The 25,965-nt window shown below is 41.4% G+C and overlaps 1 protein-coding gene across 2 annotated transcripts in view; it reads right to left on the reverse strand.

Annotated features, from left to right (window-relative positions):
- Positions 1-25,965, reverse strand: part of PLPPR1 (phospholipid phosphatase related 1) — a 150,107-nt gene that overhangs the window by 63,661 nt on the left and 60,481 nt on the right. For both annotated transcript variants that reach the window (XM_035309823.1, XM_035309824.1), the window contains exon 2: positions 8,950-9,058. In XM_035309823.1, the coding sequence (XP_035165714.1) occupies positions 8,950-9,012 (63 nt within the window). In that variant the 5' untranslated portion in view covers positions 9,013-9,058. The remainder of the gene's footprint in view (positions 1-8,949; positions 9,059-25,965) is intronic.

Genomic DNA, 25,965 nt, shown 5'->3' on the forward strand with positions numbered 1-25,965 from the left:
ACCTGTGAGAGAGAGTATATGGCCAGGCTTCAAGAAGTCTGAGAGGTATCTGAGAACTAGTTGTATTACAGAATTATAGAAGCTTTACTTCTTTTGTGAGTGTTATTTGCATGCTGGCAAACAGATCGTCCCTTTGTGATTGTAAAGGAGAAGATAGCACACTCTACCAGAAGATACCACATTTTGGGGAAATGCCATGTTAGTGTCACATCTTAGGTTTGTAAAAGTACAAGACTTAGCAGGCTTATTCTTAAAAACAATTATTTAAACTCTGTTGGAATATCTGGAAGTACTGGGAAGGCTGGATGGTTGTATTTAAGGTTACTTATGATGGATTTCTGAGTCCCTATTCATTCCTTTCCACTCTTTTTAAAGATTAATATAACATGCCAATTAAGTATCATACTACCAGGGATATCCCCAGAGATTAAAGAAAACAAATATGCTAAGAGATGTAGATCAGAAGAAACAGTGCAAGTGTGTAATGGCAGAGTCAATAATATGGTATGTACTGCATCTGCAATGGTTGCCAAATTTTCATACATCTGAGTAAAAAAAAAAAGAGCTCAACATTGTGTGCTTGGGAGAAAAAATATGAAAAATCCTCAGGTCTTTGGAGTATGCAGAAAAACATAACAACAAATTCTGCTCTACCATAATCTGCAACCAACATTATGATCTAAGCATATTTCTGAAAAAAATGAAAAAGTCAGCATTAATTTTCATTGACAATAACTCTTTGTCCCCATGTGTTATATCTGCCCATGTTATGTACTCTGCTATATTTATTTTCATGTTCATCTTGTTATCTATTTAAACCTTAACGTTTTCCAGTCATTGCAAGAAATACCCTCTAACTTAGAATGCTTCAGCATTGGTTTGCAGAGGTCTGCACATATAATACAGGAAACCAGATTTAATGATGACAGACACCGATGGCAAGGGGATGCCTTGAGCCCACAGGTGAACCCCTGGAACATCTTTCCTGGCTGCCTCAGTAGGAAACAAAACCAAGAAGCCTCACATAGTGAGTACTGAATACCATTACAGGATACAGTTGCTGATCATTGCAACAATTTGGAGTTAATTAAATTCAAGGTACCTCTTTAGATGCCCATCAAACATCTGCTTGGATTTTTTTGGTGCTTTCTATGAGAACTGGACACTACCTTGCCAAAACTGAAAACTGCATTTCAACTATCCAAAACTGTGATCCTATGTTAATATTTCCTTTAAGCACTATTAATCATACCATTAAATCTATGATTTATTAAAGATAAATCTTGTCATAAAATCAGTAAGTTTTTCTAAGGGAAAGTTCAAATTTTATTTTTGTTTTTAAAGAACATGTTATATCTGATGCCTCTTATAAATGTTGCTTTAAGGACCACGGCACACAGCACAAGGCCCTTCACAATGCACTGGTAAATTCTGGCAGAACTTCTCTATCGTCCTCAAATGCTCCGCTCAAAAATAGAGAGCACCAGTTGGTACACCCAAATGGGCAAAAATATTTTGAGTTTTCAGAATACCTAAACAAAAAATTGGATTAAAAAATGTGTCTTGTATGTCATGACTGTTCTAATTTCAGTTATTTTTTTATAGCTTCCAAATCCCTGCTGTGATACTGATGACAAACAGGAGTTCAAGAGGCACTTGTCTCACGTACACAAATGATGTCAGCATTGAAGGCATTCTTCTGCTAAAGAGTAGTTCAGCTGTTTGCTTGACTACATGGAATATTGTCAGGAAAATGCAGGGAGGCAGAGAAAGAGATTTTTTTTTTTCCTCCTCTGTGTCTCAGTAATTTAAAACTCTTTTTTTTTTTTTTTTTTTTTTTAATACATTAAGTTAGAACTGGTATTTGAAGGTGATTCAATCTGTCCAAAAATAAAATTACAAAAAAATTAAAGGAAAATTTACTCCACTGGCTGTGGAAACAAAGATCCTATGAGGCTGTAACACACAGTTTAAGTTAAATTTTGCATCAGAATACATACAAGACTAGAGCTTTGTATATCACAATATTTTTCCTTTTCTTCATGATGAGAGAGAGAGATTTTTCTTATAAAATCTTCAGTTCTTTCCAATGCACCATATATTGAGTTGTCGAGAATAACTAGTTTCTACTCTGCCTGAAAAAGTTTCCTGAGTGCAGAACTGATTTAGCATGAAAAGGTAGGATCTTCAAATTAAAATCCAGTGTTTCAAGTTTTGATGGTTTTCACAGAATCACAGAATAGTCTAGGTTGGAAGAGACCTCCAAGATCACCGTGTACAACCTCTGACCTAACGCTAACAAATCTTCCACTAAACCATATCCCTAAGCGCTACATCTAAACGTCTTTGAAAGACCTCCAGGGATGGTGACTCAACCACTTCCCTGGGCAGCCTATTCCAGTGACTAACAACCCTTCCAGTAAATAAGTTTTTCCTAATATCCAACCTAAGCCTCCCCAGCGCAACTTTAGCCCATTCCCCCTCGTACTGTCACCAGGCATGTGGGAGAATAGACCAACCCCCACCCGCTACAGCCTCCTTTAAGTTACTTGTAGAGTGCGATAAGGTCACCCCTGAGCCTCCTCTTCTCCAGGCTAAACAGTCCCAGCTCCCTCAGCCGCTCCCCATAAGACTTGTTCTCCAGACCCTTTACCAGCTTCGTAGCCTTTCTCTGGACTCGCTCAAGCACCTCGATGTCCTTCCTGTAGTGAGGGGCCCAAAAGTGAACACAGTACTCGAGGTGTGGCCTCACCAGAGCCGAGTACAGGGGGACAAGCCAGGATGCTGTTGGCCTTCTTGGCCGCCTGAGCACACTGCTGGCTCATAGTCAGCCAACTATCAACCAATACTCCCAGGTCCTTCTCTGCCTGGCAGCTTTCTAATCACACATCTCCCAGCCTGTAGCTCTGTTTGGGGTTGTTGTGCCCCAGGTGCAGAACCCGGCACTTGGCCTTGTTGAACTTCATACAGTTGGCCTCGGCCCATCAGTCCAGCCTGTCTAGATCCTCCTACAGAGCCTTCCTACCCTCAAGCAGATCGACAAACACACCTAATCTGGTGTCGTCTGCAAACTTGCTGAGGGTGCACTCGATCCCCTTGTCCAGATCATCGATGAAGATGTTAAAGAGGACTGGCCCCAGTACCGAGCCCTGGGGGACTCCACTAGTGACCGGGACCGGATTATTTGAGTCTGCCCTAACCTACCTTGTCCATGTCAGGATTACAATAATCCACAAAAAAAAACACAATGTGACACATACATCAGTCATATTAAAGTCACTTCTGTAACTCTTTGATCATTCTAAGACAATTTAATTAAATCTGGTGCTGGAAAATTGCTCTGTTTTCACGTGTGAAGACACACCCCAGATGCACCCTTTAGAAGTATTGGGTAATTTAGAAAATTAATTTTCATATTACTCCCACCCTAAGACAACTCAAGCCCTCAAACCATTGAGAGAAAGACGAGGAAAAAGGAAGCGCCACATCCGCAGAAATTCCTGAATAAATTTCTTCTTTTATTAGCTAGAGAACCATTACAATCACAGCCACTGGTGACTCACAAGAGATGAGAAGGTTTTATTTAAAGAAAACAACATCAAGGTGCTGCTTGCTTATTGCTTATTTAAAAACTACCATTCACACAGACACAATGTCTGAAAAGTCTTTTGCATGCCTAGACACATAAAGTTGTGAGGATGCTGTTTACTCACATTATCTAACTATATCCCTCCAACATCTACTAGGAGATACAATTGTCACACTGCATTACACTCCCTTTCACTTATGATGAGCATCAAATATGCTGTAGAAGTATAAAAAGTCACTTTAACCTCACCAAATTCAAAGCCATTTACTCAGCTCTCTTATACCCATCTAGCATGAGTAGAAAGCTAACACCCTAGAAAGCTAATACCCAAAATGAGAAGGAAAAGAGAAAGGCCAGAGAACATGGAAAGCACTGCTAAATCAAGGTCTCCTGGCTGCTCACCAACCCCCAGGAAGAAAATTGGGATTTGCCAGGCCCTGCATTTCTCCCACCTCAACACTCCTTCTCTCTGCTCACTGATGTGCTGCCTACATCCAAGAGTAGCTTGGTTGTTCTGATGATGCATTCCCTACCTGCAGAGAACTGGGGCACTGAAAACAAACCCACCAGTTGCGATTTTACCTTTCTCCACCATTATCCACCTGTACTCAGGTGCACAAATGCCAGCTCTGAGCTCAGTGGAAGGTGTGTAACAGCAATCTTTGGACCAAGCCCTGCAAGGTGGGGTTGTGAAATAATGAGACAGCTATGCTGAAGCATCATTAAAGATGTTTCTGACACAACTTTGTCACTCATGTCCCAGAGGGTGAAGGAGGGAGGTACCCCACAAAGAGCTTTGGCAACAAATGCCCCTGCAATGATACCTCTTATGGTACAATAAAGGACCATCTGGAAAACTGCCTGCATTATTTGGGAGAGGGACTCAGATCTGCTAAGTGGCTAAAAGTTAGTTTAATGATTCTGTATTTAGCCTTTAAATCTATGCTTAATGTGACATTGTGTTTCTAATTAGGGACTGAAAATGTTCATTTACCATTTCTGTCATTACAGATTAGACATCACAAGCTATTATTAAAAAGTTTATATTTTGAATATAAAAAGGAATTTGTGGACTCAGACATGGACTGTAAATTCTTATAATGAGCCATTCATCTTCAGGTCAGGTTTTATAATAACTAGCTGCTACAAGTTAGTTGGGAGTGAGGAAAATGGAAAGGAAAAAAATGGAAATCACAGAATGGCTTGGTTGGAAGGGACCTTAAAAATCAACTACTTCCAACCCCAATGTGAATAAACACTAAAATTTTAAGTGTTGCATTTAAACAGATTGAAACCTAATTGTATTTAAAATGCCCAAACTCATTGTGAAACCCTGTTTCCTCCTCTGCCATCACAACTTATTTAAAGGCATGCTGCATATTGGGTAGTTAGCAAATATATACTGTCAGGGCATCGGACATGACAGCCAAGGCTCAGCTAAGAAAATGCCACTTTTTCTTAAGAGCAAATATCTCAAAAATTTTAATCAAAGGACCAAGTTCTATGGAAGATGGTAGGGAAAGCAGCATATTCTGGGAAACATTCCTACAAAAATAATTTCCTGGGCACCTCCTTTCTTACTCATGATCACCTAACAGGTCTGTTGCCAGATTGTTTTCACCATGGAAAAATGTTATGAGGAAAGCAGGCAACGTATTTTTAGCTGTCCTTCATGCACCTTTAGCCATGGCAGCCAAGCAATATACAGCTTATCAAATCTCATGGTGGCTTCAGACCAGCAAAAATGGGGCCTATTCTAGCTCAGGTAATCCTGCACAGGGCTTTGTGTCTAGCATAGACCCTCTGAAATGAATTCCTATTAGTCCCAGGCATGTGGAAGAATGAAAAGTGCTTTCAGCGTGTTTTAAGATTTACAGGGGCCTTTCAGACAGAATGGCTACTATCAATCATCTCTGCATTCCCGGCAGGAAATTAGATTGCCTGATGTTTAATGCTACCATGCCCGATAAAAGTCTATGAACGTGTAGTTCCAACAGTGCTACATTAAGAATCTATGCCGTGGACAAAAAGGCAGGGAAAACACGTTTTCACCCAATACAGCAGATTGAACATCTTTTTGGACACTACGTCTCTGATTCTGGCTGATTTTTCGTTTTAAATTACACTTTAATAAGCAAGGCAAATATATGAAAGGACAAAGAAAGTATACTTGGAAGGTGAAGAATTCTTTTCCTCCTGTCAAATGATTTATTGTGTTCATGTCAGTCTTGTCTACAGGAAGGACAATTTATAGTTCTGTCACACACGTCAAACGGGCTCATCATTCTTACATTTAGAAGACTAAAAATCTTCAGAACAGCTTGCTTCAGGAAATAAATTTGAGACATCTTATTCCTGGTGGTGTTCATTGTGTTTCTTCTGAGCTTATTGCTGTTTGTTTGCCATTTTTAACCTTTCTTACTCTAGCTGATGGGATGAAGTAGTGACCCATTTCTCAGTAAGAAGAGCCTTTCAGTTTCCTCAGGGAAGGGAGGCAGAGATTTCCGCAGAAAGCTGGACATTATGGCAGTGATAAATCCTTGTGAAGCACTGAAAGGCTCAGCCAGTGTGACCGGTACCCCCTGCTCCTGACTCCTGCTCCTGACTCCTGGTCAGCACAACCAGCAATAAGCCAAATATCCACAATATGTAAGCAGGCTGTCAGTGAACACCTTTGCCCACTTTCCGTTTCCTAGTTTTTGCCCACTTTCTGTCTCCCTCTCTGGCACCTACTGTGTGTGAGTGTCCTGGTTTCAGTTAGGACAGTTATTTTTCCTCCTAGTAGCTGGTAGGGTGCTATGTTTTGGATTAGGATGAGAAGAGTGCTGATAACATGCTGATGTTTTAATTGCTGGAGAGCAATGCTTACACTATGCCAAGGACTTTTCAGCTCCTCACTCTGTCCTGCCAGCGGGCAGGCTGGGGGTGCAGCAAGAGCTGAGAGGGGACAAACCCAGGACAGCTGACCCAAACTGGCCAAAGGGGTATTCCATACCATCTGACGTCATGCTAAACAATATATAGGGGTGGCTAGCCGGGCTGGGGGAGCCGGCTGCTCGGGGTTGGACTGGGCATCGGTCAGCGGGTGGTGAGCAATTGCATTGTGCATCACTTGTTTGTACATATTATTATTATTATTATCATTATTATTTTCTATCTTAATAAACTGTCTTTATCTCAACTCACAGGCTTCACTTTTTTCCGTTTCTCTCCCCCATCCCAGAGAGGGAGGGGGAGGGTGAGCGAACGGCTGTGTGGTGTTTAGCTGCCAGCCAGGTTAAACCACAACAGCTCTTATAACTGTCCTAACTGAAACCAGGACAGTGAGTCATGGCGATAAAGAGACCAAGATCCAAGCTCTGAGCCACCGGGAGGGTATTGGGAGCACTGATTGACAGAGTAGTTAAGCCAATCAGCATTATCAATACCCAGAGGTTGGGTATTGGGTGACACCCATCCTGGAACAGGGAAGTGCAGTCGCACAGGAAACTGTCAAATCAAGCAGCTGCAGGCTCTGAGTGGGACTTAGAATAGAACTACTGCTGGATGGCAAAACATGATTCTCCAGTGGCCAGGGACACCTCCACTGTTGTTTTCTTCCTCTGGGGAGTGAGTGACTCACATCTTTTCTGTAAAGTCTTATTCTAGGTTATGATCATGTTGTGGGCTGTGATTCTACAATTCTAATTTGACCCCATCTGCAGAGGGTCTGTCTAAGTGTAACTGAAAAGACTGTCCTGATTGTTATTTATTATTGTTATTATTATTATTATTATTATTATTTTTTGTGCAATAGTAAATCTGTAATAATAACAACAAAGACATGGTCAACCTTCATTCATCCAGGGATCCCTAAAGATCTTACGTAGTCTTGGGTGACAGCCACTTTCACACAACAGCATCTGCCACAGCTGCATCTGGCAAGTCATGCCAAGCTTTACTACTCTTTTTGTTATGCTTTTCCTTCATCTTCCAATCAGTCAGATTCCTACTGCAAGGGAGGACTGACCACAGCCCTTTCAGGTCAAAAAGAGAACCACTACTGAGTCCAGACTAAACACCCATGGATCTTCTGACTGTTCTGGGGGCTAAGCTGGTAGTAGAGAATGTAGAGAACATGTATAAGGAAACTTAATCTGCTTTCCGGAGAAGATCCTACAAAGGGACTCCAGGTGGGTAGGGGTTAGAGAGGTCCTGGATATCAGTGCATGTTTTTTTCATGTCCCTGAGGTAAGGTCAGCATTCAGGAACTCTGAAAGCAGCCTTTTTAAATGCCCATTGCACCTGCTGCAACAGCACACCAGAAACTTTCCAAGATTTCAGTGGGCATGAGGTAAGTCTTACAGGACATCCAGAATTACTGTTAGTCTTTTAACTGTTCTTAGTGGTTCTCTTGTCAATAAGCGTGAGCCACCCCATAATTAGGACCAAAAAGAGAGTATTGCATCTGATCTATGTCAGAGAGGTAGTTCTATGGACAGGCAGTCACAGGCAGGTATGTCAATCTCACTATCAAAATATGGCACAAGTTTTCACCTTCCGTGCAAACCCAGAGGTACACCCTTGCTAAGAAAGCCCTACTGCATTTTACATACCAGTTGAATATATATTGATTTCAATATTGATTTTGGTCAGTCTGGCAGTGTTAGGGTAACTAAAAGAAACACAAAAAAGCCGATTTCAACAGGGTAAGGTAATGAGCTAACTTAAAAAGAAAACACACCTAACAAAGATGTAGAGCCATATTCCATTGTGGAAACATTCACTCCTGTAATTTCATTGATCATCAATTCACAGACCTTGTGCTAGCTGGCTCCTTCATCAGACTTGAACGATGTCTGTGCCTCACCTACATTTTATGTTGCAGCTGAACTAAAAATGGAGCTGAGCGTCATTTCCTAAGCCTACGAACCATTAGACTGTGAGATCTGACATTTATCTAAATGTCTAGTCCTTGTGCTACCTTAAGGTACCAGGTCTGAAGAAAATTGAGAAGATTTGAGTAGTCACTCACTGACCTACACCCGTAGCTACTTCTCCTTCTCCATCAAATACCACAGGAATAGCTAGCAAATTGGATGGAGTCAAGTTGAAAACATGGCATCTACTTCAGACCTAACCTCATCTTCATCTACGTAAGATCAGACCCATGTCATACCTATGTTATACAGGACAGTTCTCGGGGATTCGATGCTACTGAGCATGATGTTGGGTATTAAGGCTATCAAATAAGAAAGCATTCATCCTGACAAACAATATGGCCAACAAGTGACTCAATTACTGCAGGACAGAGCTGCCTTCTATGTAGGCCTGGCTCTGCCCAGTGTTTATTTTTTGAGTCAACTGAGTGCCACACTTACCTCAACAAAGATGAAACAGGGGATGATGGAGTAACTTCTCTGGGTGTTGTTTCCTAAAGCCATTTCTCATCACACTTCTTGGGGAGACACCGTTCAAAAATATATTAACCTGAAAAAAACAAGTCATATTTTACTATGTTTTGCCTTTTTGCAAACTCCACATTTAACATAACAAGGTTCATAACATGGAGCACTAATGTACCAGAGCACAGATATAGACAAAACAGAACATAAAGGTCTAACTTGTGGCAGTACAAAATAATGTGAGAAGGCACTCCCTCTGCAGCAAAACAAACAAACAACAAACAAACAAACAAAAACAAGTACCAGACAGGTCACAAATACGTTATCTACAGAGCAAACAGCAATAAGGGGTACAACTGTTTCCCTGAATGACAATCCTGCTTCAAGCAAAGGCTTCTTCACCAGAACATATTATAACACCACATTTCCAGCTTACTAACTTGCCTACAGTGTATTTTGAATCCAGAGATGGTGACTTGAGAACTTGCACTTTAAAAGACACGCTTATCGTACATTCACTGTACACGTGATCAATGTTTATCTGCATGAAATGTGAACTACTCAAGAAGGCATCACGGCTCACGTACCCCAAAAATAACAAGCATATACAACAAGAATGCAGTGAAGGATTGGGTCCATACTACAAAGTCTTTCTGACCTGCTATAAATTAGCACATTAACTGACAACCCCCCATCTATTTAGCATTACTTCAGGCTAGTGGCTATGTTAATTAACATAGTCTTGTACCACTCTGTGCCAAGACATTTAATCTCTTTGCACCACAAAAAGTAGGAAAGGAGAGAACAGAAGACTAACAGAGAGAAGATTTATTGAGAATGTGTGTGCTTTTGTGCATACATGAGGTAACACACCAAGAAGCTGCATTAAACAATAAGAGAGGAACAGGTAGTGACCTAGGCTAGCAGGGAAGTAGGTCTGGAAAAGCAGTGTGTAGCTGTCAGGTTTGTGAGACACACATGAAGATGCAAATCATTTGATATCAGTTTAAACGTGAGTACGTTAAGAAAGAGCACAGATTTCACAGAATCAGAATATCCTGAGCTGGAAGAGACCCCCAGGAATCATTGAGTCCAGCTCCTGGTTCCATGCAAGGCAACCTGAGAGTTGAACTATATATTTAAGAGTGTTGTCCACACATTTCTTGACCACCAGCAGGCTGGAGGCCATGACCACCACCCTCTTGGTGAAGCACCTCTTCCTAATATCTGACCTGAACTTCCTCTCTTGCAGCTCCCTGCCATTCCCTGGTGCCCCACCTGTAACCAGAGAGAGGAGATCAGCAACAGCCTCTCTGCTCCCCCTTATGAGGAAGCTGTAGGCAGCCATGAGGTTACCCCTCATGGCTCAACCTCATTTCCAAGAGAAATCAACACCCCAACAATGAGAATCTCCATGGGCCAGGGCTGTCAGGGAGGAAGAAGGTGAAAGCTGGTGTGTTTTCCTGAATATGCTTTGCACAGCATCTTGGTCCAGCTCTTTGGCCTCACTGGTGTCAGGGTGACAACAGGCCTCAGCATATGAAGCTTGTGAGGCTCATAACGGGTGTCAGTGCTTTCCCACCAGCTCTCAGCAGGGGAACTGGAAAAAAACAGCAATTAGCAGAGCATGCAGTTCAGCAGAGGCTATGAACAGAGGAGCTAGGTCAGCTGCCACCGGGTTGCTACCAGCACCAAACTCCATGTCACTGTGATGCAGGCTCTAGTTTTGCTGCCTGTGAACTACTTAGTGTATTTTTCATCTCAGCTCTCCATAATTTGACTCCAAGCTGTGAGTATATGATATAAAGTATATGAAGGTTTTGGTGACATGGTTCAGCACAGCTATAATATCTCCTGTGAAGCCACACTGTGTCCCAAGAGGGGTCCTTGAACTCTTAACCATTGAAAAATGCAGTTCTGGGTCACACATAATACTCAGGACATATTACCTCTGACAGGCTTCAGACTCCTATGCTATACCATATCCCAGTTCTTAAAATACAAATATTCTGAATTTCAAAGTGACTATTTTTCAAAACATATCAGCTTTATTTATGAGATAAAATGGGTTATTTCTTAGAAATTTGTGTCATTGTTTAAAAAAAAAAAAAAAAAAAGACAAGCTAATCTAATTCTATTTGAGTTGTAGAAAAAAATTCCAGTCATTATTTTATTAACACTTTTCACACTGATGGCTCTTGTGCCACATGCCCACATGCCTCTGCCTTTTGAAACAAGCAAGCAATTAGTAAATATAAAAGGATTAGCTAGCTAGGCAGTAGGATGCATCATTATCTAGGTACCAAGAATAGAATAGATTAGTTACTCAGTATTATCTGTTAGTCAAGGAAGAAGTAGTCTGAGTCTGTAAGATACACTTTCAGGAGCCAAGAGGTGAAGAATATGTGAAAACTAAGTAACAAAAACTTGCCAGACATCCCATCTCGGGCAGGAAACAGATGGACAACAAGGACACAAATTAGTTCAGACTGATAAGGACATTGCAAACTTGTAAAATCACTACATTCTAGAAAAAGGGTGAGAAGTATACTATGAGGAAGACATACGGCCTTACTCCCAAAGACCACTGCCCACAGTTCTTGGAAGAATCTGCAAGCGCAAAGGACTGATAAGCTAATTAGCATAAGAAGCGTGAGTAGGCGGGTTTGGGTAATGAATAGGCGTTAATTGAATATTCATTGTTCCGCTGTATAAATGTGAAATAGTTTGTCACTTCGGGTATGCATGTTAGGTGGAAGGATCCCCCGTGCATGTAGCACTGTCAATAAAGAATACTTTGCCACTAAGAAGAAATTTTGACTTAATTCTTTAAATCACTTTAACCCAGCAAACACATGATGCCTGGTAGAATAGTAGGTTAAACAGTCAGAACCGCTTACAGAGCATTACTGTACTAAACTTGTTTTGTGCCCTGGGGATAGACTGTCAGTACCTTTTTTGCAAATCCTGTTTTTCAAATGGCTTAGTGTAAAAATATGAATGCCATAGCACCTTCATGAATGCTTTCCCAGATCAAGCTTTGAAATAAACAAGATTTTCTATAACATTGTTGGAGACATAAAGCCCTGCCATCAGTTCCACCAGCTGATTGCTGTGTGTTCCTAATAAAAGAAGAAGGCTGCAAGTAACCCAAGAATTTAAGAAATTTTCTCAACAGATGCATGAAACAACTGCACAGACTGGCAGAGAAGCTCAGGGTTCTTAGTAAGCATATAAAATTGCCTAATTGAATGCTAGGGGGCTCCTGATGTCATAAATAAGTACCACCATGTCTGTTCTTTCAAGCTTATTGTGAAAAACTGGTTTAAAAACTGCATTTCCTATGGGAAAGTGTTTTGCATGTCAGCTTCTCTGTGATGACGCATCTGTGTCAGACATGAGCAGTATGAAACCAAACAGTCCGATCAGGCCAGTTAATTCCCACGTTGTGGGAAAACTCCCAGCTAGCCTGTGCTTGTCGTAGCAGTACTTTTTGTCAGCTCAGTCTCCAAAAGGACAAGGGGGAGGAGCAGTGGCATCCTAGTGGGAGCACATTACCTTTTGTCTCTCTCCAGCTGGCAATGAGTTCTCTAGGGATGCAGAGGACTGTGAAACACAAACCACAGCAATCCCTAGCTGCTTCAGTCTGCATGCAGTCAGAGATAATGCACTTTTGCTGACAGAATGGGAGAGTCATAGTAAGATGTAAAACAAGTGTTCAGGTCTGACTGTCCCATTTTATAATCCACGAGTATCTCTGCATTGAACACATTTTCACAGAGCAAAGTGTCTCACCAAAGCAACAGGAAATAACAGCTATAATAGCAACACATCAGGCATTGATTTCTCATTTTTACTTTTTTAAAAAAATAGATCAATTTGACTCAATTGCTAAGGAAATCACACTAACAAATCTATAGAAGGCTTTTTAGATCCCACACTCTGTGACCTTTTAACACCTGACACTTGAGCACTGCAAAGAGAAGAGAACTGGTTAAATCTAATCCAACTAATTAGGGACGCCAGTATAGGCAATATTAGTAGTCTGAAGCTCTGGTCTTATGAGGTGTTTCTACTCTTTAAACAATGTATTAGATACTACATCTGTAAATTAATTACCATTAGGTAGTTCTCATTTTTCTCCATTTACCCTACATGCATTTTCAGAAAGCCCCTGAACTACAGAGCAGGAGGTTATTGTCTGACATTTCCTGGGAGAGCAAGCAGAGACATGGAATATACATAAGTGAATTGAAAATTAACTAAAAAAGACAGCAAAGAAAGAAGAACTCATGCTGAAGAGCTTTTGTAGCCTCTGGGATCTATCCAGGGGGGAAAGAAAAAAGAAAAGAAAAGAAAAGAAAAGAAAAGAAAAGAAAAGAAAAGAAAAGAAAAGAAAAGAAAAGAAAAGAAAAGAAAAGAAAAGAAAAGAAAAGAAAAGAAAAGAAAAGAAAAGAAAAGAAAAGAAAAGAAAAGAAAAGAAAAGAAAAGAAAAGAAAAGAAAAGAAAAGAAAAGAAAAGAAAAGAAAAGAAAAGAAAAGAAAAGAAAAAAGAAAAGAAGAAAAACAGTCAAACAGCAGAGGAAGGAAAAATGTTCTAAAAAAGGCCTTTTCCTACAGGTTACTAACCAGTAGAAGAATTTCTAAAAGCCCAGTTCAGGTATGCTCAAAGGCTTTTTATCTGAGCATGTGGCACATAGCAAAAAGGACATATCTAGGATAAATTATTATTTGCTGAGTCTATATGGTTTAGCTCCTGCAGCAGACACAGCACACCTCATCATTGTTCTGTGTTACCAGTGCTCAAACCAACAAATTGCAAGTCTGTTCCTCAGAAGCCAGTGGTCACCCACAGGTTTTTTAAGCTTTGTCCTATGCAGGCAAGAGTTAATTTTATGCCTTATGTACTTTTACAGCATGAAATGAGTACCTGGGCAACAGTGGAAAACACAAAAATCAAAAATCCAGTAGAGCTAAATCCCAGAACAGGTACCATTTATTACAGTTTTCAACCTCTGTCTTGTTTTATCAATACCAATTCATGTTTCTTTTGATATTATCTCAGACTACCAGCCTGGAATGAAGGACATGTTTGCTCTGTAAACTAAGACAGCAGTGTAGCCACTGGACATCACTTCGCTGCAGAAACCCAAATCTGCTCAGACCAGAGGTGAGGAGAGCTACCATTGATCCACTTTTCACTTGATCTCAGGACGTGACCATGCACTAAAAACTAGAGTGGATTTCCTGTCCTTCTTAATCTAGACTGTTTCATGATGTTTTCAGCAGCAGCTAACACTGTTTTAAAATAAAATTAAAATGTTATATAAGGAGAACACAGATCTGGTATTTCCATAACAAAAATAGAGACACTTAAAATGCAAGCATTTAGTGGTTTGTAAATTAGTTTAACCTTGCATTAACAATTAGCAACCCTCTGTGTGTAACTGGATTCAAATTATAAACATCTTCATTCTCATTAAAATAAGGATTCTGTTTACAAGTAAAAAAAAAAAATCACTAAAACTTCTGTGCCAGTCCATCAAGGATCAATTTGCACAACTGAAACATGACACTGCGTATGTCTGTCCTGTCCTGGTTTCTGTTAGGACAGAGTTAATTTTCCTCCTAGTAGCTGGTAGGGTGCTGTGTTTTGGATTATGACGAGAAGAGTGCTGATAACATGCTGATGTTTTAATTGCTGGAGAGCAATGCTTACACTAAGCCAAGGACTTTGCAGCTTCTCGCTCAGTCCTGCCAGCGGGCAGGCTGGGGGTGCAGCAAGAGCTGGGAGGGGATAGACCCAGGACAGCTGACCCAAACTGGCCAAAGGGGTATTCCATACCATCTGATGGCATGCTGAACAATATATAGGGGTGGCTAGCCGGGGTGGGGGGCTGGCTGCTCGGGGTTGGGCTGGGCATCGGTCAGCGGGTGGTGAGCAATTGCATTGTGCATCACTTGTTTTGTACACACTATTATTATTATTATTTCCTATCTTAATAAACTGTCTTTATCTCAACCCACAGGCTTCACTTTCCCGTTTCTCTCCCCCATCCCAGAGAGGGAGGGGGGAAGGTGAGCAAACGGCTGTGTGGTGTTTAGCTGCCAGATGGGTTAAACCACAACAATGTCAAACCCCCATTCAATGAAGAAAACAAATTCAAACTAATGCCACTGCTCAAGATGATTACCCAAGCCTTTGCAGAGCACTGTACCATTGTAAGCATTACTTATTACACTGACTCATACAGACCTTATTCTAAAACAGAATCCTCTATTTCATATGGGGCAACAGATCCAGAGAGAGTTGAAGCAGTTTCCCAAAAGTCACATAATGACTCAATGTCTAGGTTGAAAAAAGTCATATTAATCTCAGACTCCTGTCAAGCACTCCATCCACTTGACTGTGGACACTTCAAATGTATTTGATAATTCCTGCACAAAAACTTTGTAGTTCTGATTGGACATTTAAATAGTACAGGTTTCCCTTGGCTTGATACTGAAACCAAACTGAGGTTTGTGACTCAAAACATGACAGGAAACACATCACAGCTCTGCAAAAGCACTGGCCAACATCCAGTCTGTGGCAGCCTCACTTCCGTTCTACCCAGCTTCACTCCAGACATGTCCAAAGGCACCCCACTGTCCCCAGTAAACCTTGGCATGAACAAGCATGTAATTTCATTCAGGTTGCAACAGGATAACAGAGGGTTAAAATATCATTCCCAAAGCTCTTTTCAACACAAACGTAATGAATGAATACAACAGGGCTTAAGGAATTAACAGTAAGATTTTTCTGCAGAAGACTGTCATGGCTGTCCAATGTTTTCTTGGCCAAGGTATAGCCATTTTTAGTGTTTACAGAATCACAGAATCATCTAGGTTGGAAGACACCTCCAAGATCACCGAGTACAACCTCTGACCTAACATTTAACAAGTCCTCCACTAAACCATATCACTAAGTTCTACATTTAAACATCTTTTAAAGACCTCCAGGGATGGTGACTCAACCACTTCCCTGGGCAGCCTATTCCAACGCCCAACAACCCTTTCAGTAAAGAAGTTCTTCCTAATATCCAAGCTAAACCTCCCCAGTGCAACTTTAGCCCATTTCCCCTCGTCCTGTCACCAGGCACATGGGAGAATAGACTAACCCTCACCTTGCTACAGCCTCCTTTAAGGTACCTGTAGAGTGCAATAAGGTCACCCCTGAGCCTCCTCTTCTCCAGGCTGAACAGTCCCTGCTCCCCCAGCCGCTCCTTGTAAGACTTAGCGAGACCCTTTACCAGCTTCGTAGCCCTTCTCTGGACACCTCCATGTCCTTCTTGTAGCTAGGGACTCAAAAGTGAACACAGTACTCAAGGTGTGGCCTCACCAGAGCCGAGTACAGGGGGACAATCACTTCCCTAGCCCTGCTGGCCATACCGTTTCTGATAAAAACCAGGTTGCTGTTGGCCTTCTTGGCCACCTGAGCACACTGCTGGCTCATACTCAGCCGACTATCAACCAATACACCCAGGTGCTTCTCTGCCAGGCAGCTTTCTAACCCCTCATCTCCCACCCTGTAGTGCTGTTTGGGGTTGTTGTGCCCCAGGTGCAGGACCTGGCACTTGGCCTTGTTGAACTTCATAAAGTCGGCCTCAGCCCATCAGTCCAGCCTGTCTAGATCCTCCTGCAGAGCCTTCCTACCCTCAAGCAGATGTACACATGCACCTAACTTGGTGTCGTCTGCAAACTTACTGAGGGTGCACTTGATCCCCTCATCCAGATCATTGATAAAGATATTAAAGAGGACTGGCCCCAGTACCGAGCCCTGGGGGACTCCACTAGAGACCAGCCTCCAACTGGATTTAACTTCATTCACCATGACTCTTTGGGTCCAGCTACCCAGCCAGTTTCTAACTGAACAAAGCGTATGCCAGTCCAAGCCAAGAGCAGCCAGTTTCTTGAGGAGAATGCTGTGGGAACCAGTGTCAAAAGCCTTACTGAAGTCAGGGTAGACCACATCCACAGACTCTCCCTCATCCACTAAGCATGTCGCATTGTCATAGAAGGAGATCAGGTTCGTCAAACAGAACCTGCCTTTCATAAACTCATGCTGACTGGCCTGATCACCTGGTTGCCCTGCAAGTGCCGCCTGAGAACACTGAAGATAATCTGCTCCATGAGCATCCCTGGCACTGAGGTTAATAACAGGCCTATAGTTTCCTGGATCTACCTTCCAGCCCTTCTGATTACTTTAAAAGTGCTTTAAAAGTAATCAGAAACACTGTATGGTGGCATGAACCATCCCCAAATCCAGACTCTGTGAGGATAAATACCTGTTTGTAATTTGATTTGGATGCAGACAAGCATACTACAAGATTGCTGCCTTGGTATCAGCACATAAAAATAGAAAAACGAAGGCAACAGCACCACATCTGCAACTATTAGAAGGTACCAGACAATCAGCACTAAATTTGCTGTCTCGAAGAGCCAGAACACACTGCTTTTGACCTACAAAGAGAAAATCAATCACTGGAATCAGACTGCACGCAGTCTGTAGAAAAGTACATATAAACACTGGTGATGCACAGTGGAGCCTGGGCAAAGGGGAAGGAAGACACACACTTAGCTCTGGCTTCCCATCATCAAAGAGCTCTTAAGAGGCAAAGAGCCACCAGAAGCAGTAATGTGCTGTCAGACTGCTGACAGTGTACGGCCACAGCTTGACTAACATGTCTGAATCATGCTTGAGTTTTACTTGCTAACAGAGAGATTGCCTACCAGCTGATCATAAATGAACATGTGTTTTAAGTTTCAAGACTTGCCTAGCGTCTGCATCCAAGAGCACTCCCAGTTTCCTAGTTTGCAAGAGCACTGAGAAGATTAGACAAACAGATGAAACAAGAGCTCAGTGTATAGGATCTAAATCTCATCATAGAATAAAAAAATTATTTTAAACTTTCGTAAGAGAATAAATGCTTGGTTTATACTTAAGCTACTGCCATTCAAAGAAAATGGCATGTCAGTAAAAAAGTGCTCTTACCTATTTCTCTACACAATCAATGATAAGAAACTGATACTTTATCACTAAAAATAGCAGGTAAAACAACAAAAAACTGCTACCAATACACAAAATAAACCATCACTGTAGACAATTGGTGTTCACCATCACTGTAGACAATTTTGCAGCATTTGAGTTATTAAACCAGAGGGACACTTTCTCTGGTGACCCTTTTCTGCTTTGCAGAGGTAACATTTTAAGATATGCGCACTCGTATTACCAAACCATTTTACTCCAAACAGTATCACCTACATATTTAAACTGATGAGAATACCTTGCTACGAAGACAGCTACAGGAACAGCCATCGGGATTCATAAACTACCAATCTCTTAAAAATATGCTGCTGAAACCCAAAGCAGGGTTTGATACACAAAAGGAATTAATGACAGAGGTTTTAAGGATTCCTTCAGGGGTATTTTCCCTTGCTACAAGGTTTGTGTGGAAAATTGTCCAGTGCCTAAGTGATAAGCAGCTGTATAAACTTGATAGGCAGGCAGACTGATAAGGGATCTGCACCACTTACATCTTCAAGAGAGTTCAAGTGGGATGTCAGCAAGGCAGAGCTCAAAAGAACTTCCCACTGCAGGCAGGCAAACATTTTGTCCACATAAGGACAAAATTTACATCAATGTCACAGAGCTGGAATTTCATGCAGGGATATGCTTCACCCCAGAACTGATGCTGGCTATGTAGAACCCAACACTTAGCTGTGTAAATAGCAGGTACATGTGTGCTAATATCCAGAAGGCCTAGAACCTGTGGAATCTAGCATCCATGTGGACCCATTCATTTTAATGTTGTAAAATCGTGGCTCAGATGATTCAAAGCCTTAATGTAAATGTACTCAAGTAGGGGAAAGGTGAATTGGTATCACCAATGACTTTTAAAAAGCCATACGGTGGATTTGTTTGTTTGTTTGTTTGTTTTTAACTTTGTACTAATATAAAAATCACATGAGCACGCTTGGCATTTGGCATTTTGGCAGTTTGGTATTTGGAATTTAATGTCGCAATAATGCCCCCTGCTGATAAACCTTTGAAAATCGACTTTGGATTTAAGGAGAAGCAGGGGTACATCATTGTCGTAGTTTCAGTTAGGACAGAGTTAATTTTCCTCTTTCTCTTTCCTAGAGGACTGTTGTGGTTTAACCCGGCCGGCAGCTAAACACCACACAGCCGTTCGCTCACCCTCCCCCCTCCCTCTCTGGGATGGGGGAGAGGAACGGGAAAGTGAAGCCTGTGATTTGAGATAAAGACAGTTTATTAAGATAAGAAATAATAATAATGATAATGATAATGATAATAATAATAATAATAATAATAATAATAATAATAATAATAATGTGTACAAAACAAGTGATGCACAATGCAATTGCTCACCACCCACTGACTGACACCCAGCCTATCCCCAAGCAGCCGGCCCCCCCACCCCTATATATTGTTCAGCATGCCGTCAGATGGTATGGAATAGCCCTTTGGCCAGTTTGGGTCAGCTGTCCTGGGTCTGTCTCCTCCCAGCTCCTGCTGCACCCCTAGCCTGCCCGCTGGCAGGACAGAGCGAGAAGCTGAAAAGTCTTGGCTTGGTGTAAGCACTGCTCTGCAGCAATTAAAACATCACTGTGTTATCACCATCCTAAATCCATAACATAGCATCCTATCAGCTACTGGGAGGAAAATTAACTATCTCCTAACTAAAATCAGGACAGCTTCTAAAACAAAGAGGGGGGAGTAGGGGTGTAACCCCTAGGAAAAGATAGATAAAGTATATGCTGTGTTCTTACATTTTTTAAATCGATGGACAGAGGAATGTCCTTGCATTTGTCTGCAGGAGAAAAGGTGACAGATCTAGGAGACAGATCTGGGAGAAATTCAGTTAAAGAAAGAGCACAAGTCATGGTAAAATAAATAAAAATAATAAAAAAAAAATTACAGCACCAATTATTGGGAAGGGCCCTACACTCTAATAACTTGGGGGCCGAGGTTGTGCTTGTGTTTTAACAGAAGCCGGTCCTAGATGGGTGAGTCTAGGGTGAGTCACCGTCAGTCTGTCCGGCCGTCTCATCTGACTTAACATGATCGTAGCACCTTCCTCTGCGGTTTGGACTCCAACCCCCTGAAAAAAAAAAACATCTGGAAGGGTCCCGCTGGCATATGCAGACCCACAAACAAGGACTCCAGGAGTTGGGAGGGCCAGCCAGACCCCCCTCTGGCTGGGCAGCACTCAGTACCTGCCTCCCCCAGGGATGTGGTTACAAAATTTGTTAAAAATAGAATTAGTATGCCTGGTAGTTTTTTTCTGTGTTTTAGTTTTTGTTAATCGCGCTTTTTTATATTAAAGAAGGGGGAGATGTAGGAGTGTGACCATGGAGGTCGACAAGCCCCACGGTTGGTGATAACATCAGACTCTTAACGATGAGGCCATCAGGAATGTAAAGAGTTTAGAGGAGGGAACAAAGAGGGGTGATTCAGGAGACGCCTTGCCATCTCAGGTTGCTTGTTCTCCAGCTGTTGGGCATGGAACAGTGGTAAAAATGTTATTAGAACACTTAATAATCCAGTACACTGATTCTGATCAGGGCACACACTTTACTTCTAAAATAATAAAATTATTATGTCAATAATTAGGTATTCAGTGGGAATACCACACTCCATGGCACCCACAAAGCTCGCAGAAAGCAGAAAGAATGAATCAAACAATAAAACAACAATTGGCTAAATTAATGATCGAGACACAAATACCCTGGACGAAATGCTTACCATTGGCACTTCTAAACATTACAACTAACCACACACTGAGACTGGATTATCACCATGTGAAATGTTACGTGGCATGCCTTATTCTCAAGGGATGCCCCTAGGGAACAATGTAGTTGAGGATCGTAGTGAAACATGGGATTAGAAATTAGAGAGTGACTGATTAAGAATAAATAGATGGACAACACTCATTGTTTAATATGTGCTACATTTGCGATGTACTGGGCCTATGCTGAGCCTAGGCCTCCTGATGAGCCCCTGGGGCTCCAAGAACCAGATCAGCCTAACCTTATTGTTCGGACTGTGAGCAAGGGCTCAAAGATAAGGAGGACTGTTTACAAAGGATAAGATAAACATGCAAGGCCTCAAGATAACAGGAGCCCCTCGGACCCCAAGAACCGGACCAAACCAACCTTATGGCTCAGATTGTGACCAAGGGCTCAGGGAGCATGCGCAGGGAGACGAGGTTAAAAGTTCAACTCTGAGGAAGACGTCGTACTTCATCCCGACGACCACTTGACGACCACCTAGACGACCACCAGAGAATACTACGCTAGTGCAGAAGGACTGATAAGATAATTAGCATACGAAGCGGGGCTAGGCGGAGCTAGGATATGAATATGTATTGGTGTGTTGCAAAACTTAATGCATATGTAATATTTTAGGGGATAAAAGAGAATGCAAGCAAGAGAATTGTCGCGCATGACTTTGGTGGGACTATCCCCCGTGCTGCCCAGCGCTGAATAAACATACCTACTTTACAATCTTACCGATTGTGGAGTCAGTTTTCCGTGAGTCAGTAGTATCCAGAAATATATAATTACCATTGGTAGAAGATTAAAAGAGCTAAGAGAAACTGGGATGATGGCTCAGACACCACCTTTAGGATTTGCAATTCACCAGTTAAAACTGGGAGATAGGGTTCTAATAAAAACATGGAAAGCAGAAAGCTTATCTCCCCTCTGGGAAGGACCTTTTCTTGTTTTATTAACAAGAAAACAGCTGATATTTATTAACTGTTATCTATTATCTGTTGTCTATTAATAAGGAAACAGCTGTGAGAACTGCTGAAAAAGGATGGACATGAGTAAATGGTCCAGTGAAAGAGTGGAAAGTAACATTGGAACCAGGAGAAACTAAACTAACTATTGTAATAAATATTATATAATAAGTTTGTTAATCAAATCAGTGGGGAAGTTTGGGGGGGGGGGGGGGGGCTGTGACAACCCTGTATAGCTGGAAAGCTTCCAGCTACAAATCCTGATAAGAACCTGTTGATTGGAATGCTTCCACCAGCTACATCCTGTTGAGCAGACAACTCTGGTAACTTCCTGTTAATAATTGCAGCAGCTGAAATGTCCAAATAAGAACATGTGTAGTGCTTGCTCAGCAAGATTGCAACCCACAACACAGAGGAAGACTACGGCCTTCATCCTCACAGTAATGAACATTAAATACTGTGAGATTTGTTAACCAAACCGATCTTGTAACAAACATTGTATAAGGAATTTTGATAATTGTTAAGCAAGCTGGTTGGGCACCTTTCCAAGACACTGCTTTTTGTGTTACCTTGTGAGTGTAACCTGCTAGGATCCTATCTCTAGCAAATTCCTGATAAGCTAACAAAGGCAGTGACTGAGAGGGCCAAGTAAGGACATGCTTGCTAGAGGCCGCTTGCTAGAGGGTGCAGAAGAAGACTACAGCCTTCATCTTCACACCCCCTAGAGAGCTTGTGACGACCCCCTTGACACAGTCTGCGCAACCCGCAGAGCACACCTGGATACCCAGAACAACAAGGTTATAAGAAGAGGACTCTGGCAGGGGTGAGGTGCACGCCACTGGTGGAGCAGAAACTCCCTGGCCGCCCAGCACTGTTTTGCCTGCTTGGGTGCTTGCTTAATAAATTTGGCTTTGATAAATATTTTACTGAGAGTGGGTTTCTCATTGCCACTTATAACACTATCCAGACAGACTTGAAGAAGCCTTCATCCAAGAGTATAAGCTAAGTTGCTGTGGGAATTTTATTGTAATTACTCCAAATTTATTGTAATTACTCCTGTAAAATTAGTAAACAATGAAACTCTTGAATACATACCTATTAAGGGAAGAGATTTATCAATAACAGGGATCAGTTAAGCATTATCCCCTGAAGGTAACAGTAGGCTATCTGCAGCGTACACCCCTTTAAGATTAGGGAAGAGGGCAAGACTGGATAGGGAACTGGTGCTACGGCTGGGAAGGTCTGCCAAGGGCTGCAACCCCTTTGGACTGTGACTGCCTATCACTATGGCCCTTACCGGACCTCTTCTAGTCCTACTTGGGGTGAGTTTCTTGGCCCAAGCCACGGCCAACAACTGCAGTCAATGTATAGTAACTACTAGAAAAGGATGGTTGAGCTCCCAAACATTGGTGTATCGTACTGTCTATGACTGTAAAGGCCAGAAAAGAGGAAGCTGCATTTTTAACCTAACTCAGTATGCTCTATGCAGAGAAGATGACAGGACCGTATGCTATGATCCAAAAGAACTCCCTTATCAATATTGGGTAAAGTAGGCAAATTAATTGGAACAAGTGAAGTTGTAACCACTCTGAATACCTCAGTGTCGATAACATTTGATGCCTGTGATATTATAGATGAAGAGTTGGAGGAGATATAGTAACCAGCCCAAGTACACTTGTCCTAGAAAGGGTGGAACAGTGGCTTCTATGTGTTACACTGATTGGATAAGAGATTATCTGTGGGACAGGAGTTATCATTACTGTGGACCCTCAAATTGGGGTTGTGAATGTTGGAGTATGGATCCTGGGGCTATAGGACCCCAATATATATGCTTAATAGAATAACTAGGTTGCAAGCTGTAGTAGAAATAGTTGTGAATAAAACTGGAGATGCACTCGGATTAATTGCAAAACAAAATACCAAGATGCTTTGTATCAAAATTGCTTAGCTTTAGATTATTTGCTAGCACAAGAAGGAGGAGTCTGTGGAAAATTTAACCTTAGTAATTGCGGGTTAGAGATTGATGATGAAGGAAAAGCTGTGAATGAACTTGTAAAAAGAAATGAAGAAAATTGCACATGTCCCAGTTCAAACTTGGAATGAAATCAATTTAAGAGAATTATGGAGGGACTTTATGGGTGGTGGTTGGCTTACTAGAATCAGGATAGTTGTATTGGGAATATGTGGAGGGTTCTTTAATAATTCAGTAATTTCATGTTTAATACCCTGTTTTACCAGACTAATACACTCGGTTATACAAGGAATGCAAATATCTGTGGTACCTGTTGACCCAGAACCAGGGTAAGGGAAAACCCATTCCCTGATGATAATAAAAACAAAAGAAGATCCAAAATGGGTACCAATTCGGCAAGTATTGACTCGATTGAAGAAAAAAACAAACCACAAATCAAAACCATGAAAAAAGGAAATGGGGGTTTGTGAAATGTGTTAATTTGATTTGTGTCAGTATGGAACAATGCTAGGGCTGCATGATGAAATATAACCTTCTATTTAAGAAAAACAGAGTGATTAGTGTACATAGTTCTTGTATCATGCAAAGGAAGGGTCCAGCAATTTGTGTAAATAGAGGGTTTGAAGGGCGAACATTGAGACTCTACTCGGGGAGATAAGAGGACCAAGGAGTTTTTTTAGGAAACTGCTGGCTTTTGCATGGGACGCTGCCCAAGCCTCTGATATCCGGCAAAGAGATCCACCAAATAAGGAGAAAGGGGGAGTTGAAGGACAACCGGAGGACAAAGCCTGGGAGGAAGACTACGAGCCTTCAGCACAAGAGACCCCAAGAAAGACCACCAGAGACTGATACGCATGCATCCGGAGAGGGTTAAGATTCCGGGAACTAATTATAATAACCCAGCCTTTTCTAGGAATAGTGATGAATATGTATTAGTCTAGGAGCATAAAAATCAGCCACCTGATGTAATAGGTGTGCGCCTTGGTGGAGCAGAGACTCTCGGCACACCCAGTGCTGTTTGCTTGCCTCTATTCGCTTAATAAATTACAAACTTTAATTAGAATCCTATTTGGGACTCAGTCTTTTATCACACAGACAAAGCAACCATAAGTCTTATTTTCAAGTATCACACCTTTCTTTGCCCTGCAGGTCTGCAAGTGTCATCAAAGATTATCTGTTTCATTTGGTGAATTCCCTGCCAAAATGCTCAGCGTATCATTTACTCAAGTGTTACTTTGAATAATACCTACTAAAATATCACATCACATCAGCAAACCACATGAATAAAACTTTTTTTCCTGCTACAGCTGATAACACTTCTGCCTTTCTTGTGGAAGGATTAGCAATGCATGATAAATGAAGTGGAAACCTGAGGATGAGATTCATTAGGAAATTCTGTACAAATATTGAGCAGTCTGCAAAACAAACCTCACTGAATTTATCTGTGCAATTAACAAGACTGATCCTACTCCTAACTTTCAATTCATTAAAAAATGTTAATTTTCTAGCTCTCACTTTGTCCCTTTAGACTTGCAAATGAATCTAAATGAAACAGCCATGCATTATCTTGGGCAAAGTAAAAATACTATTTCTGGCCTTTACCCATCTTTCTGCAGGCACTTCATCTTGATTCACACTAACTGGGCTTGTAAACTCCTCTGAATAAATGCAAAATGTAATCGATAATTTCCTTCTTTTACTTCTAACTGGCTAAAGTTCCATGAATTTCTAAGGACATTTATAGCAATAAAATGGCAGGTATTGTCAGCAATAAGATAACAGTTTGCAGACATAAGGAACTCTGAATTCCAAAGATAAGTAATATGATTTGTTTAATGAAAATATAGCAGCCCGTAGTTACAAAATTAACATATTCAAGACCCAGAACTGCAGTTGATTGATTTAATTAATAATGGGCGCAAGACATGGGTACTCTGCTTAGATCTGTGCTAATCACTGGTTTTGATATGTTGTACAGAGTTATAATTTCAGTGTCTCATTCATACAACCTGCAAAGAAAATGGTCAAGAATACTTTTTGTCTACAGCTGACAGTCTTGTAAAGACTCAGGCTGGAAAGCAAATATAAAAACGACCTCCCAGATCCTTGGGATAATACATGAAGGGTTTGTGACAAAATTTCAGCCTACAAAAACAATTCCATTACATTTGGTGCCTCTCCCTGAAAAGGACTGAAAGGCATTTAGGAAATCCAGGAC

The sequence above is a fragment of the Oxyura jamaicensis genome, chromosome Z (assembly GCF_011077185.1).
Source record: "Oxyura jamaicensis isolate SHBP4307 breed ruddy duck chromosome Z, BPBGC_Ojam_1.0, whole genome shotgun sequence".
Lineage (NCBI taxonomy): Eukaryota > Metazoa > Chordata > Aves > Anseriformes > Anatidae > Oxyura > Oxyura jamaicensis.